At 50.9% G+C, this 17049-nt stretch overlaps 1 protein-coding gene across 1 annotated transcript; it reads right to left on the reverse strand.

The window, feature by feature from the left end:
- Positions 1 to 1578: 1578 nt before the first annotated feature.
- irs2a (insulin receptor substrate 2a) lies at positions 1579 to 14158 on the reverse strand. The gene is made up of 2 exons (XM_028954955.1): positions 9639 to 14158; positions 1579 to 3885 (listed from the first exon to the last, which is right to left on the reverse strand). The coding sequence occupies exons 1-2, from the start codon at positions 12550 to 12552 to the stop codon at positions 3881 to 3883; spliced, it is 2919 nt and encodes a 972-aa protein (XP_028810788.1). The 5' UTR covers positions 12553 to 14158; the 3' UTR covers positions 1579 to 3880.
- Between the last annotated feature and the right edge of the window lie 2891 nt (positions 14159 to 17049).

Below are 17049 nucleotides of genomic sequence, written 5' to 3' on the forward strand. Positions count from 1 at the left end.
TGGGAGTGAGTGAGAATGCATGGATGTGTATAATAGAAAGAAATGAAAGAAAGAGATGAGAGTAAGCATGTGTGAAAGCCCAGTGGAAGAGAAAGAGATGGTCACAGAGCTGGAGAGAGTTGTGGGGTACAAAATAGAATTTTAGAGGTGTGATAGAGAGTTGAACACCAAGAAAGATAAAAAAAGGAAGGGTGTAGAAATAGTGGAAAACAATAGGAGGAGATGTGGGGTAGAGGAGATGTGAGTAGTAGAAAATGGGATGTAGAAATTAGTAGTGAAGAAAGTGAGGTTGTCTAATAAATACAGACATAGTGGATGGGCTGATTAGTAGATACATATGTAGTGGGGAGGTTCAGTAGTAGATACAGCAGTACAGAAGGGTTTCAGTAATAGATATAGCAGTAAAGGAGGGTTTGAGTAGTAGATATAGCAGTAAAGGAGGGTTTGAGTAGTAGATATAGCAGTAAAGGAGGGTTTGAGTAGTAGATATAGCAGTAAAGGAGGGTTTGAGTAGTAGATACAGCAGCAGAGGAAGGTTTGAGTAGTAGATATAGCAGTAAAGGAGGGTTTGAGTAGTAGATACAGCAGCAGAGGAAGGTTTGAGTAGTAGATATAGCAGTAAAGGAGGGTTTGAGTAGTAGATATAGCAGTAAAGGAGGGTTTGAGTAGTAGATATAGCAGTAAAGGAGGGTTTGAGTAGTAGATACAGCAGCAGAGGAAGGTTTGAGTAGTAGATATAGCAGTAGAGGAAGGTTTGAGTAGTAGATATAGCAGTAAAGGAGGATTTGAGTAGTAGATATAGCAGTAAAGGAGGATTTGAGTAGTAGATATAGCAGTAAAGGAGGATTTGAGTAGTAGATATAGCAGTAGAGGAAGGTTTGAGTAGTAGATACAGCAGCAGAGGAAGGTTTGAGTAGTAGATATAGCAGTAAAGGAGGGTTTGAGTAGTAGATACAGCAGCAGAGGAAGGTTTGAGTAGTAGATATAGCAGTAAAGGAGGGTTTGAGTAGTAGATATAGCAGTAAAGGAGGGTTTGAGTAGTAGATATAGCAGTAAAGGAGGATTTGAGTAGAAGATATAGCAGTAGAGGAAGGTTTGAGTAGTAGATATAGCAGTAAAGGAGGGTTTGAGTAGTAGATATAGCAGTAAAGGAGGGTTTGAGTAGTAGATATAGCAGTAAAGGAGGATTTGAGTAGTAGATATAGCAGTAGAGGAAGGTTTGAGTAGTAGATATAGCAGTAGATGAGAGGGTGTTGGGAGTTATTACCACCGGGCCGCTGCAGAGTCCCACTGTGGGAAGTAGGGAGTATCCTGCTCTCATGTTGCCCTTTGTTCTGGCCATGGTGCAGGAAGTAATCTGGCCTGTTTGTTTACGAACACTCTGCTCCCACTTCCTGCCTCCGGCGGGACGCGCTCCTCGCTCCTTAAACGCTGGGGATCTAATAACAGCCGCAAGATCTAATAACATCAATCACATCTGCTTCCCACTGCTCTCCAGGTGAAGTTTCACTCTCGTGTGAACCACGCACAACAACAGCTCACTTCACAGAGACCAAGCAAACAAACAAACAAACGGGATTTCCTTAAATTATTTTTATTATTGCATGGGACCATTTGTTTTCACCACAGACAAAAGCACTACACCTAACAGAACTGAAAATGATTTCTTTAGTCGCAACACAAGGAACAATATATGAATTTTTTTTTCTTTTTTCTTTTTTTTTTAAACCATGGAAGACACAAAGTTCAAATAGGCCTTTCAATATTTCAAATATATTAACCCTTTCTGAAATATATAAACAATACAAAGATCTCAAGACCTTTTAGGAACATTTCTTTATATACTTTTGAAGTTTCATTAAGCAAGAAGGAGAGGGAAAAAATAGTTGGCAGAAAGTAAATGTACAAACAGCATAAAGGTAATCTCTCTTTAAAATTCAACAAATATAATAACAGACAATTTACACATTTGGTTTCACTTCGTAAACTAATTCACTTTTTTAAATTAAATATATTGCATATGCAGGGTATGGGGTGGCAAATGGTGCCTAAGAATTGGGATTTTCCCCCAAAATCAAGTCATTTGTTAATTATATTATTTAGATTTGTTTTCATTTACATTTATCAGAATCCTTGTATAAAACATATTAAATGACATTAAAATATACTGTAATAATAAATACATTGGTGTGAATTAAACAGTCTAGACCTTCCTGTGAGGATTCCAGCACATCCGTGTAACTGTAGGTTCTTGGGGATTTCTACAGTGTGTTTTTATTTCATTCCAACCAAAGGGATTGAGAGGAAAGATCAGTACTCGTACACAGTAAATGGACAAATGGAAGCAGGGTATGGACATTTGGTTTCTTTTCTTGGCTTCCCTCAATGTCTAACGGAGGCGAAAGGAGGTGGCAGCGGGTGGTTCTAAACGGCCTACATTCAAACGCGTCGCGTCGTACAATCCGAACTTGTGTGCACGATGCCCTGCCTTGGTACTGGTGAGGTCACTGTGAATGGTGCACTCACTCTCTCACTCACACACTCGGGTCACTTTGCCGGTGCTCCCTGTCACTTGCGCTACTAAAGAGCAGCGCCCACACGCGTCTCGGCTACAGTAATCACAAAGCCACAGGATCAGCTATGAGGTCTCTGTAAAAGGATGGGCAGTGAGTGTGAGGCTGATGAGCGCTGGGACGCAGGCAGTGTGCTGGGCAAAATTCAGTAAAGAGTGTATGTGTGTACGTGTGTACAGTTTCACACGCGTGTAAGTGACAGAGCAATTCTTTCAAACAACATGACCAATAGGGCTGGGCAAAATATAGTTTTTGATCCATCGCATAAATGTGTGAGCCTAGTCTTAAACCACTCGTATAAAGCTATAGCAAATATTGTTATGAATTATCACTTTTTTTTTTATACATTTGTCCCAGCCCTAATGACCAGTGTTATGCAGTGTGTTCATGCAAGCCACACACAGGGCTCCGTTCTAACGTACATCCTCCATCTGGTGCACTAATGTGGGGCCACTTGCATATGTGTCATTTCACATAGTTATCAATAAAACATCTCTTACATATTTATATAGAATTCAATGAGGATGTAAATATTATTATTTTTTATGTACACAGCAATGTAAATAAGATAAATAACTGATTAATAAAAAATAGAGTTATTAATATATTAATAAATTCATTTCGTAATTTTAAGTTAAATTCTGGGTAGCGAAAAATAAAGTCGATAAGGCCTTAAATCGGGTACTGGAAACATTCACTTGTGAGAAGGAACATACAGTGGTTCTGATTGGTTGCTGAGTGCTCGGGGCAGAAGGGGCTTGTGAGAGCTGGTCATTTCCTGAGGTAGGACATCAAACAAATGCCACAACGTCTTTCTACAAGAGTGCGTGTCTGTGTGTAAAAGGGCTTTTGAGTGTATGAGGAGGATCAACTCTGGACTGAGGGGATTCAGGCCGATGGCATTTCAAAGCACGAATTTTTAAAATGACTTAAATAAAGATGCAATATAAAGAACAGAACAAAAGAGGGAGGGGGGAGGTGACCCCTCCGTCACGTCCATGCCGTGTACAGTTCAGGGACCGGTCACTTCGCAGACAGCAGCATCGCGCTCTCTGGTCAGTCGAGGACGTTGCCAGGGGAACAGAGGTATCTGACTGACACAGTCTGACATCGCAGTAGATGAGAGGGAGAGGTGGGTGGAGCGAGTGGGCGGTCTGGAAGTCTCCATTGAGTTCGAGGGGTCATTTACAGCAGCAGCAGCATTCTCCAGACGTCCCAGGTCAACTCCAGGTCAGCAGCCGAGCTCTCCCGGAATCCATCCATCCTAGACAGGTAGATAGGGGGGTTGTGTCGGGGTATTCCACCCATCAGTCTAAAGAAGACAGAAATATTTATAAAACACTTGTTACAAAATATCGTAGTGTAAGATACGAATGATCAGCCAATATTTGGTCAATACAGTACTTTAATAAAACTTGAAAGTGTTATGAATGAACAAATGGAAAAAACTTAAAGGTTAAATTATGCAACTTATATATATATAAAAAGACGTATGCAATCCATAGAAACATAGGTCATTTACGTTCGCATAAATTTACCAGTTCATGTAACTTCTCCTTGTAAAGGTCTGCTAGTTATTGTGATCCTATGATCCTTTTAAGCAATTGGCTTTCCAAAAAAAACATACAGAAGTCTTAACTATGAGCATCAATGGGCTTCAGGGCTTTATGGAGCCGTCTCTATCATGCATGTACACAGCACCAAGTGTATTACTCTCCATAAAACACACACACACACACACACACACACACACACACACACGCTGTTTGTCCTAGCAGCACAGTGAGCCATTTTTAGGGGCCGGGTGGGTTTATTTGTGTTGGCAGACAAGACCCCATTTCTCTCAAAACACGTGCACGTCCTCCTAATTTGTCTCTGTGCGTGTGGTGATTGTGTGTGTGTGTGTGTGTGTGTGTGTTCACACACATTTCACACTCAAAAGCGCTCTGTTGAAGAGAAGAGCAACGGCAGCCTCAACCCCACCTACCACAAACAGGAGTAATCCCTGCATAATCCCACCGCCACTCTGTCGCTGCATGCAGGGCAGAGGGGCCGGTGTGTGATTGTGCGTTGTTGTCGTGAGTGTGTGTGTGTGTGTGTACGTGCGCGCGTGCGTGCGTGCACAAGTGGGTGGGCGGCTGCGTTCCAGCAGCAGTAATTACATAATCTTACCAGTGAAGAGGAAAATGACTGCAAGCCTCGAGGGCGACGCGGTCACGTTCTCAGCAGAACCCTAACACACACACACACACACACACAAACAACACTGCAAGACCATGCGGTGGTACTGCCCCCATTCAAGATGCAAAACGGGGCCGATAATGCATAGCGTGCGCACTTGCATGTGTGACGGATGTCTAGTCTGTACTGCATGGTGTAATCTGCGAAGTGTGTATAATATTATTAGTTGTGGGTGTGTACAGTAATACAAGCTAAGGTTAATAACTGTGGTGTATATTTATCTAGCCATCTCTCTCTCTCTCTCTGTGTGTATTTAATTAAGAGATGTTCCCGTGTGGGCTTTTGTGTGTGTAAAAACACGGCCCGTGCCCCGATTTCCCATTGGAAGAGCACTGATGGAGGTGTGGGCGCGGCGGGTCAGCGCGAAGAGGAGAGGCCTGGTCACCGCTCCCCCACTCGACCTCAGTAAGCCCAAGGGCGTTACAAGAATATCGGGGGGTTGGGGGTGTCACTTCACTTCCAGGTGACCACCAAGCCCCCGCCCCCCACCAGCTTGGCCAAACGCCATTTCCTGTAAGTGATGCTCCTCGTTCAGTCTATATTTATCAAGGATGTGCGCACACACACACACACACACACACACACACACACTCTATTATGCTCTGTGCTATGGAAACTAAATTCGAAGAATCTCTAAATCTTTCGTCTGGTGGGTGACGGAGAGGTTTGTTTATTTCCGGAAACCGCACACCCAACCCCTAACATCCTCACTAGGGTGCACTTAGCAGCTCTCGCACCCTTTTTAGAGCGTTCGCCCGTCATTCACACACCCCTGTGGTGCTCGGGGGGTCTTCCAACAGACGGCACTAATCGACAGCGTCTATGAGAGAGAACTCCAGCTGCCGTGACCCCCGCCTCGAGCGGGAGGTGTTTGTTGTTTACCTGCAACCCGAGAAAATGTCCGTGCGTCTGTATGTGCGACGCCCCCCCCCCCCTTCATCCGTCTCCAAACAAGCTGCTGAACAATGTCTAATCCCGCGGGAATGTAATCCCCGTGTCTAACCTGTGGCTAAAAGTGGGTGGCGTTGACGGTGTGGCGGGAGCGGCTGGAACATCCCGGCCTAGTTCGGCTACCCGTGCGGGCGCTAGCGGCTAACCCTCCCTGCGCCTGTCTGAGCCGCCGGTCACACAGGCGTGACGTGCACCGCGCTGACTCGCCGAAAAGCAGAGCCAAGAAAACGTTTTACACAGGTGAACGCAGAGGAAACAGTAAAAAAAAACTGCGTAGCGGAGCGTAATTAGCGTTTATTACACTGTCGTAAACATGAATTAAAATGAACTCTGAGAACAGGGCGGCCACTCGTTGGTGTAAGCAGAATGATATTTATTTTTGAAAAGAATAAAAAATATTAATTTCCCTATTTTACGTAAACTGAACCGTGTTGGGACACCCACCCAGAGTTCCACCCAGCCAACCACAAGAATGAATTGGAATGGTTAAAAAAAAAATTGATTCAACCGATCATTTATTATTTCTTGTGTGGTATTTTGCATAAGAGAAAAAAATGGTAATTATATTGAGCACAGCACATAAAAATAAAAACCTGGGATGGCGGTGGAGACATTTTGGTTTTTTTTTAATCCACTCTGGCAGCACACCTCAGACGAGGAGGAGGAGGAGGAGGAAAATGAATGAGAGGCAGTCAGGGGGGGGAAGGGCGACAGGGGTCTGGCCTGTGGTCGCTGTTCTGGGGGGTAAAACGGGGTGAGTGAGTGTGAGTGTGAAACCAGACCCCCATGTCTCCGATGAGACCCCCTCGCACAGTGCACGTCTGCTCTGGGGGAGGGGGCCTGGCGCGTGGGTGTGTGTTTCTGGTGTTTGGCTGACTGAGCAATCTAGCTTGTGTGTGTGTGTGTGCATGTCAGGGTGCACGTCCACTCATTCCAGGAATTTGTGGGGAAAAACAAAAAAAAAAAAAAAACGAAAAGACAACATGGACGTTCGGACACACGCGTCTATGTTCCGGCCTTACCAAACCAAACAACTGTTAAATAACTCCTTTCATTCCTCCTCTCTCCTCTTCACCTTTCTCTTTCGCGCCCCCTCTCTCTGGCCCCAGCAGATGGCCGCTGGTCATTAGTGTATTGTCTGCGTGCTGATAACGAGTGTGAGGGGTGCACAGGATAGCAGGTGTTCCCAGTCGCTCGCTCTCTCTCTCTCTCTCTCTCACACACACACACACACACACACACACACACACACACTGAGCCCCACCCCTGGACCAGCCATCTGCTGCTGCCCTGCTGAAGAAAGGCTGAGGTCCCCTCGGAGGCAGAGAAAAAGTGAAAGAGGGCGAGCGAGCGAGCGAGCTGTTCACCCCGTCAGACGGTAACGCCTGGCCGTCGCGGCAGCGGGGCCGACCGCAGCCTGCGGTCGCCGCGGTAACGTCACACACAGATTTCAGCCTTTCTCTGACCACACAGCGACCTCGGAAAACTGCGTAAGAAAATCACACACACACAAATCTCCATGCCTGTCACTTCATGGGTGTTAAAGGTGAGAGGTCAAAGGTCGGCCATTTGATTTATAGGATATTTTGGAGGTGAAGCCGTGAGGCGTGTTGTGTTGTTGTATTGTGTTTAGAGCATGTGAAATGGAGTGTGTAGGGTGTGTTTGTGTGTGTGAGACATTAATGTTCTTCCTGTTTGTCCAATTATGCAAAGCGGAAAAAAGATCAGATGACCCTGCCGCCGCACAGCCTGATCGTTAACCTATAAACAATCCAGCTGTCAATCAAGCCATCAATCCCTCCAGGAGCCCAAGAGCCTCAACCAGCTTTATGTTCCCCTGATAACAATCAGCACCCTGTTTAGTGTGTGTGTGTGTGTGTGTGTGTGTGTGTGTTTCCATCTGTAAGGAAGTGTTTGTTTAAATGACTGTTTGCCTTTCAAAATCCAGTCATCCAGTCGGCAAACACCAAATGCCAGCGAGGACTTTTTCTCACCTTGCACGCAAGAAAAAGCGAAGCGGCCGCTTTGTACCCTTCTGAAGGCGCCCTTTCATCCTATAGAGGAGGCCGCCGTGCACCTTATCGGCCCAGCTATCTGAAACGGCAGGAATAATCGCGGGCCGCACCAGCTGCCGCGACTCCGTTTACCATCCATCCTTCACCTCTGATCCCGGACCAGCCACGTCCCCGCATTTCCCCATTCGGTTCGTCTCGCCGCGGAACGGGGAAAACAATATGGCCCCGCCCGACCTCCCAGACATAAAGACCTCGGGCCGCACAGCGAACGCGCCGACAAGCCTGGCAGCCGGCGGGCAGGAACGAGCCGCGAGTGTGCGAAGGTGTGTGCGCGCGCCCGGCGGACCGCGGGGTCTTCCCGGAAAAACGAGACGCCGCCTCCACCTCTCCGCACGCCCCCAGGAGCTGGGACGGTTCGGAAAACAAGCCAGCAACCTTTGCACAGCCAGGCATTCCAACCGTGAAACCTCATCAGTACCTGAAAACCGATAAACAACTGAGTCACTTGTTTTTCCGACCACTCCTGTGAGCGCGCGCGCACACACACACACACACACACACACACACCTGCACACGGCGCCACCGGGTTCAGCTCAGATAGGGTTTCCATGCCTCGGCTGAAAGAGAGGACGGAGGCCGGCGTCCAATTCGCGGCGCAGTACTTTTCCCAAGCGCCAGTATTCCGGCAAACACAACCTTGTGCTGATTTTGTTTTGGGAGCGCCTGCGCGCGCAGGGAAGGGGTTAAGGCCGGTCTGCCCTCCCTCGCGCACTGTTTACGGAGTACGGTGTGCCCGTGCAAGAACGGCCCCGCAGGCCGTTATTATGATATTATTATATTATGATATATTGAATCCTAATCCAGGCCTGTATGGATACATGTATGAACATTTATACACGCCTGCAGGTGTTTGTGAGGGTTGCTGAAACCATCTCCCCCCTCCTTGGAAGAACCTAATTGAGATGAGATGGACATATTGTTCCTATATGTCCAGTAAATCTTATTAATAGCATGTTACTTAACAAATGCCACGTTTAACTGTGGAAAGAAAAAGAAAAAAAAACATTTTTTTTTTTTTTGTACGTCATTAACCCGCGTCGCAAACATAATTCAAACGGACTCGCGCGGCGCCTTTGAATTCGATCGTTTGGAACAAAATTCGAATCTTAAAAAAAAAAAAAAAAGAAGAAGAAGCAGCAGCAGCATCCAGCGACGGAACCGTTAGAAGGCAGGCCCCGCCCACCGCGCGTAAGCGCCGCCCACCGTGCTGCGTCACGGCTTGTTTACCGCCGCCGCTCGGAGGGGCTCGGCGCGTTCGTCACGTTTTCGGATTCCTCGGAATCCCGCAGAACGCGCCTCACGCGCGCCAGAAGCGACGACGACGACAACACTAATAATAATAATAACCATAATGTTTATTTTTTTTTTATAACGACGAAGATTTTTTTTTTTAATTAAATAAATAAAATATTACATAATCCTCGACCCCCAACCACAACCACCACCACCAAAGTCTCCCGCTTCTCCGAAAGCTTTCGCGTGCCTTCCCGACTACCAAACCTGCAGATCATCCTGTTTGCATAACTTGCATGGTCAGAAAAAAAATTAAGCTGACTCAAGCAAAAAAAAAAAATATATATATATATATATATAATGTACGCATGCACCCCATTCAGTTGTGTTTTGTGCTATTTTGTGCGTTTTTACCGCCCTACTGAGTAATAGGGAGTGTCCCTTTTAAGCGGTGTGAACATGCGAGGGCCACCGAGCCTGTGAAACCCTGCGCGCTGTACGTACAGTAATCCCTCAGCGAGCGCCAGCTAATGCCGTAAAGGCGAACGGGCGTGGCTGGACTCACCCTTGACGGCGGTGGCCGTATCCTTGAACCCCAGGCAGGCGTACGGGGCGGCGTGCAGCCCGTTGATGCCGCCCTTGCAGCACCCTCCGACGGCCTTGAAGCTCAGCAGGCCCGTGCAGGGGGCGCCCGCGTCCCGGTTGCCCATCAGGTTTAAGGCGATGTAGTTCAGGCCGTTCTGGTAGCCGGCCGAGGTCTCGCGGCACATGGGGCTGCCGTACTCCTCGTCGGAGCCCTCGCTGCTGCTGCGCACCGACACGTTCTCCACCGACGCCGAGCTGTGCCGCTTGGCGCTGCGGGCGAAGGAGGGGAACACCGGGGTGACGGTGGTGGTGGAGGAGAAGGTCTCCGAGCTGTGGCGGCGGCGCCCGCGGGGATCCGCCCGGATCACCTTGGCCATCTGATACGGCTCTGACGGGGCTTCGGGCAAAAGGAACGCCCCCATACCGGGCACGATGGGGTCACAGACGCTTAACCTCTGCACTATGCTGCTGGGACTCCTGGCCCCATTCTCCTCGGCGCCGGGGACGAAGTCGGGGGACGCCAGGTCGTTACTGAACACCATCTCCACGTAGCCGTCTTTACCAGTGCCAGGAGTTGCGGCAGCCTCCTCGCCGTTCAGGAAGTAGCCCCCGTCCTCAGCGCCGCCGCCCCCCGACCTCAGGTCCATGTTCATGTAGTCAGCGCTGAGAGAAGAAGGCCGGCTCTCCGCGGCCTCGGCCGGCGGCTCGGCGTCGCCGAAGTCGATGTTGATGTACTCGCCCGGGCTCTTCGGCTCGGCGGGCAGCGGGTGCTCGTTCATGCTGGGCAGCGTCCTCAAGGTGTCCAGGTAGAGCCTGTTGGGCCTATTGGCCCTGCCCCTGTGCGCCAGTCCCTCCCCCCGGCCTGGCCGGTGAGGGCCGAGCGCCGACGGGCTGGCGGCGCTCGCCGACATGGTGTAATAGTTCGACTCCTCCGCCACCTTCTGGCTCCGGGGGCTCATCAGGACGTACTGGTCGTCCTCCGGCCTGTGCCCGGCGCGCGCGGCCAAGCCGGACGGCGGCCTCTGGCCGGCCTCGCAGCCCAGGAGGCCCAGGAAGTAGTCCGGCGGCGTGGGCGAGGCGCACGTGTCCACGGGCGACATGAACTCGCCGCTGGCCAGGCGGCCGTCGGCGCTCTCCAGCGAGGACTTGGAGCCGGACCACATCCGCATGTAGCCGCTGTCCTCCAGGGAGCTGCCGCTGGGGGAGTTGCTGGCGCAGCCGCTGGCCGTCGCCGGCGGGTGGGTCCTGGGGTTGATGATCTGCTTCGGCGCCGAGACGCACATGGGGCTCATGGGCATGTAGTGGTCGCAGCCGGCGTCGCCGCCGCGGGGCACCTGCTGGGCCACGCCGGGGGTCATGGGCATGTAGCCGCCGTCGCCCAGGTTGCAGGCGGAGCTCCTGAGCGAGCCGATCTCCACGTCGCCGTAGTCCTCGGGGTAGGACACCTTGGGCGAGGCCGAGTGCGAGTTGCGGCCCGAGTGGCCGCCGTACGCCGCCCGCATCAGCATGTACTCGTCGAGGGAGGCGGACGAGAGCTGGGCGGGAACCCGCTGCTGCCGCGGCGTCGTCAGCGAATACGTCCGCTTCCTGTACGACTTCTCCGCGTCCAGCCGCTCCCGGCTGCAGACCAGGACCTTGTTGAGCAGCTGGCTGGACGAGCGGTCCATCATCATGTACCCGTGCAGATCGCTGGGCCCGCGCGACGGCGGGGTGCCGGAGAGGGAGGAGGAGGAGGGCGTGTCGCTGCGGGCGGCCGGATTGTAGCGCGCCTCGCCCGGGCTGGAGCTGTACTCGCCGTAGGACAGGAACCCGGCGCTGCCGGGCGAGCCCGAGACGGAGCCGCTGCAGCTGGAGGGCCGGTGCACCGGCGTCAGGGACGGGCCGCCCGCGCTGAGCGGGCTGAGGGCCGAGGGCGGGGACTGGGACACGGGCATGGACATGGACCTGCCGTGCTGCAGGCAGGACGACTCCGACGTGGACCTGGCCATGCTGTCCGTCCTCGACCTCCTCACCAGGCCCGTCTGGCTGGGGGGCAGGTTGTTCAGGTTCCGCCGCGTGGGCACCGAGATGGGGTTGGTGCTGGCCGACTGGCTCTTGCTGCGCGGCCGGAATTCCGACAGCTCCTTCATGGCCTTCATGGCCTCCAGGATGGTCTCGTGGATGTTCTGCGCCACCACCGTGTCGTCCGCCTGCATCCACAGCTCCCCGGGGCCGGTGGACGCGGACCTGCCCACCTCGATGAAGAAGAAGCTGTCCGAGTGTCCGCACCTGCGGATGTTCATGAGCTGCAGCGTGACGGCCGCCACCTCCGAGTTCAGCTTCACGAAGCTCACCGTGCGGCTGGACAGGCACAGCCGGTAAACCCCCGTGATGTTGCGGCTCTGGCCGAGGCCCTTGGACTTCAGGTTGACCTGCCAGACCTCCCGGTACGCGGCGGAGGCGGCGGCCGGCGCGGCCGGCCCGTAGGCGGCGGCGTCGTCGGAGCCCGCCGGCGAGGCGGCGGAGGCGCAGGCCGGCCCGTCGCCGGTCGCCTCGGCCAGCACCCGGTACCAGCTCTCCTGCTCCTGCTCGCAGTCGGCGGCCACGGCGAAGTACTCGTCCTTGGTGTAGAGAGCGACCAGGTGCTTGTGCTTGGCGTCCGCCCGCTTGTTGACGCTCAGGCAGGCGTCGAGCGGGATGACGCGCTTGGCGGCGCACTTGTTCCGCCACTTCTTCTCGCTCTCGTAGTACTCCAGGCGCGCCGCGGGCTGCCCGTCGGCCGGCTCCCGCAGCACGAAGAAGCGCCGGTGGCCGTGCTTCTGCTTCTTCAGGTATCCGCACTTCCTCACGCCGCCGCCGCCGCCGCCGCTGACGTTGCAGAGCGACGGTCCCCTCGTCGCGGGCGGACTCGCCATCCTCGCGGACGGGGAGAGCGGGGGGGAAAAAAAGAAAAAAAAAAAGTTGATCAAAATTCTGTTTTTTTTTTTTTTTGGGGGTTTCCGCCCAACGCTCTTAACTTGCCGTCCGCGGTCAAAAAAATATATGTATTAAAAAAAAAAAACAATAATAATAATAATTTATATTCGAGCGCAGCGTTGAGGCTCGCGGTCCGGCGCTCGCGCTGCAAATAGCACCGATCACGGAGCGACCGCGCTAAAGAGCAAAACAACATGTGACGTTCTACACATCCAGCTTTAGTAAAAGGTGGAGGGAGGGAAGAGGAGGAGGAGGAGGAAAAAAAGGGAAAGAAAAACACAGAGTCATATAAGGCGGCGCAACGCCGAGGCGGGGCGTGACCGCCGAGCCGCCGCCCGGATCGGCTCATTGTGCTGATTGGACGAGGGGCCCGAGTGACGGACGGCCGGGCGAACCCGTGACGCGGCGGCGCCCTGCGCGGGGGCCCCGCCCACGTCACGGACAATCCGAGGTTGCCAGGTTGCGCGCTACTTTCACCCTCTCCCTCCGTCTAAACCGGGCCGTTGCAGGAGCAAGGTTGCAGGAGAAACAAACAAGGTCGGCTGGGACTCGTCTCAGAAACCAAGCAGCTTTTAAAACGGAGCAATCGCAAGCGCTCCAGTAGCAGATACAGTAAAGTAAATGTGCCAAGTGGAGAAAAACATTCGTTGGTTTATTTACGCGTTAGTTTTGCAGCGTGCCGGAAAATCATCTTCTGAAATCTTGTGAAATGCGTAGAGCGCGTATCGCAGCGCAACTTTCACCGTCGTGGATGCAAAAACAGAAATGTACGGAATAAAAATATAGATAAAAATGACGTATTAAGTGAAGGAATGAGAGCATCTCCACGGGGAGTGTAAAGGGCACGTGCACTGCACACAAACACTGGCGAGATGACGGGGCAGATAGACGAATAGAGATAAGGACGCAGCCGAATTAAGTGCAGCGATTGGAATAAAACGCCGCGACAGCTCCGAGCGAAGCGCCACGCCACGGCTCGACGGCGTTACGCAATCGCAGCGGAAGTAACGCGCTCGGGCACGCTTGAATTTCGTGCGACTTGTCGCTGGAGGGGGGATTCTGTCGCCGGGATCTGGCAACGCACGGCTCCGCGCTGCGAACCGCGGCAGCGGTAATACGGGACGCGCCGCGTCGATGTGTGTTTACCTAAACGGAACTTTATATGGGGGGGCATGCGTGACCTTGCAGGAATAAAAAAAATAAATAAATCAATCAAAAACAGCAGTAAAATCTGAACGCTTGTAAAAAACTATATTTAAAATATTTATGTTGTGAAATTCACATGGGTGTAAATTTTCTTTTTTTTTTTTTTTTTTTTTTTACTGTTGTAACAATCGTGCAATATCTTTTGTTTTGCAGGGCAAGCGCGACACGTGTCATAGCGAGAGAGGCAAACAAACAAACAAACAAACAAACAAACAGTGCGCGTGCTTAGTCATTCTGTGCGGCGCAACTCGTAAACAGCGCGAAAAGTTGCCCGTTACGCAACGCGCTATTTCGAGCGACCGGGGCGCCCCGGTCCGGCAACTAAACGCGCCACTGACTTGAACGCGTCGCGTTCCCGCTCCATACATGGTGGCCCCCCCCCCCCCCCCCCCCCCCGCATCCCGGTTTGACGTAGGGAAGCACATCCCGGCTGTTGTTGCGTGTTTTTTTTTTTTTTTTTTTTTTTTTTTTTTTTTTTTTTTTTTTGCGCACGACGCTCCGCAGACAAGCGTGGGTTCACCGTGACGTGCGATGTATTGATTTTTTTTCCCCCCGGGTGACCAGACACGTCCAAGAATGGAAGAACGCGATATGGATTCGGGGTTACGGTTTTTTTTTTTTTTTTAAATGCCTAATTTGGCCAGAGAAAATGGGGGAATTGCGCCGCCCGCAGGCAATCCGGTTTTTCACATTTTACATTTACGGCATTTATCAGACGTCCTTATCCAGAGCGACTTACAATCAGTAGTTACAGGGACAGTCCTCCCCTGGAGACACTCAGGGTGACTCTGTGGTCTTGTGCACACTAGGCTTCTTGTCACCAGATTGGTGGCAATCACATCACAGCGTTTTGGCAAGAGTGACTCCTTGGGACTCTGGGTGGTCAGGGCACGACTACAGATCCCGTCGAGCTGATTCCCTGTTGCTGCTGAGGCACGTCAGGGAAGCAACTTGTGTGACATCAAGCTACTCGGGTCACAGGGCGCCTGGAAGGGGCCGGTCATTCGATGTTTTCCACGCTGCCTGGCCCGTTATTGGTAGTGCTGGTAGTAGCCTAGTGGGTAACACACTCGACTGCGAAATCCCACTTACTGCCATTGTGTCCCTGAGCAAGACACTTAACCCTGAGTGTCTCCGGGGGGGGGGCTGTCCCTGTAACTACTGATTGTAAGTCTCTCTGGATAAGGGCGTCTGGTAAATGCTGTAAATGTTATTGTCCAACGTTTCATTACGAGCGCTTTTAATCCGGGTAAAACTGTTTCACCGCGACTCTGTGAAATCCTGTTTTGTTCGCTCATGCGAATTATGTGTTTCTGCGTGTTTCGGATGGTGCTAATCTGCCGCAGGAGACGCCATAAGCAGCACACGGCGCACAGAGCCCTTTTGTTGCGGCGTGGATGTGCCATAAGCAGGTAGTGTTGTTAGTAATCTGCGTCTGAGGACGGGCCGCTCTCGTTCGGGTGGCCCCAATCTTTTATCTCCGTCCCCGCTTTGGCTTTTTGTGTTCCTATTGCAGGCCAAAAAAAAAAAAAAAGCCCCCACACTGATGACCCCTTGCTTCCCACCGCCTCTTACCCTTATTGGTTTCATAATCCCTCCTAGAGGAGATTAGGATATTAAATTCTGAGAATCTGAGCAGATTTGGGGTCTCTGTTGATACGTACCCCGCGCTGTTAAGTGAGCAGCTGCCTATTGTGTGGATTCATGTACAGGGGATCGTATTGTTCACTGTTGCTGTTGTTTTTGATGTTTTTTTGTGCCCCCTGACCCCATCTCACCCCACCCCCCACCCCCCCCTCCCAGACCCCGCATTGTGACATCTGCTCATATGCTCTGTTATGCTCAAGTGTCGAGCCAAGCCACTAAAGCTGCCCGACAGCATGTGTTTTAGGCATTAGCTCGTCACTAATCTGACACGACGGCAGACATATACATAAATAAATAACGGCAGCGTCCGGAGCTTATCCATAACACAGCTACTCAGCGGACAGCGCCGTCCAATCTGACGCTGTCCCCGGGGCCCGAGAAGCAGACATATGCACATATGGTGACAATGGTTTCGCCACAATAGCAATCAATATATAAACAACAGGAGCCACAAAAAAAGACCTGACCTTCTTCCCTCAATGTACTTCATGTATTGAATTTTGTATTAATTTGTGCATTTATCAATCAATTGGCCTGGTTGAAAACCTGGGTAACCCTGATCTCTCCAGCACTGTCTACCCCTGATGATCGCCTTTTTGGCATCAAAGTTTCATTAACATCAATTAGCTCTTAATTATCAATAGTACTTGATTAATTACATTATACTGTGTTTCTCATACCCATGAAAATGTCAAAAGAATAGAGATTTTGTGTTGCGGTGGGGGCAATTCAAATCTGATTATTGATCGTATCAATTTTTCTGATTGGTGTTTCCTCTTTGTGCACATTTGAAGAACATTGAAAACCTACAGGGTCATTCCGTGTCACCCACCCTTGACCGAGCACATTATTAGCCAAAAAAAATCACATTATGATTGCTGTGCCGAAGTAATTTCATTTCCCAAAACAATCAGTTATACACATGACAATAGTCCATAGAACCCCCCAGATATCCCGGGGCCACAGATACAGAAATGTAGTGACCTGTGAAGTCGTGAATATGTGGAATAATTTGGTCACTATAATTTTTTGGGTGCGTGATGAATGGGACTAAGCCAAAGATGGGCCAAAATGCTTTAGTACCTAAAATAGTCGAGCAGGGACCGGAATTTGAGTCAAGCTAAAATTACCCTGCTGCATTCTAAAGCTTGTTTTTGCCCCTTTCCATGTATCTGAGCACTCAGTTTTTTTGTTGTTGTTCTTTGAGGAATATGTGCTCTTCATGTGTCACTTTGGATAGGAGAATCTGTCAAACGAATGAATGTTTCATGGGTCCTAAGGGACACGGTGGTTCAGGGACACAGTAGGAACTGTCAGCCAGCTCACTGGCAGCGCCCCCTAGTGGCGAGGCACTGACTGGTCCTCATGGTGTCAATTGTGTTTGTTTTCTGTTCTGCAATTAGTGTAACTTACCAAGAAGAGATTAAACCTCTGTCAGGGCACTGGCCCTTTTGACCCTTTGTTTTGGCTGGACACAAAGAGTTAATGACTTGAAAGTGTGTGAGTCAAGATGCACTCCCGCTCTGCATGTGGTAGAGCCTGAAGCTCCGTGAAAAAAAGTGAAGTGATTGTCACTTGTGATA

This window comes from Denticeps clupeoides, chromosome 15 (assembly GCF_900700375.1).
Source record: "Denticeps clupeoides chromosome 15, fDenClu1.1, whole genome shotgun sequence".
Taxonomy (NCBI): domain Eukaryota; kingdom Metazoa; phylum Chordata; class Actinopteri; order Clupeiformes; family Denticipitidae; genus Denticeps; species Denticeps clupeoides.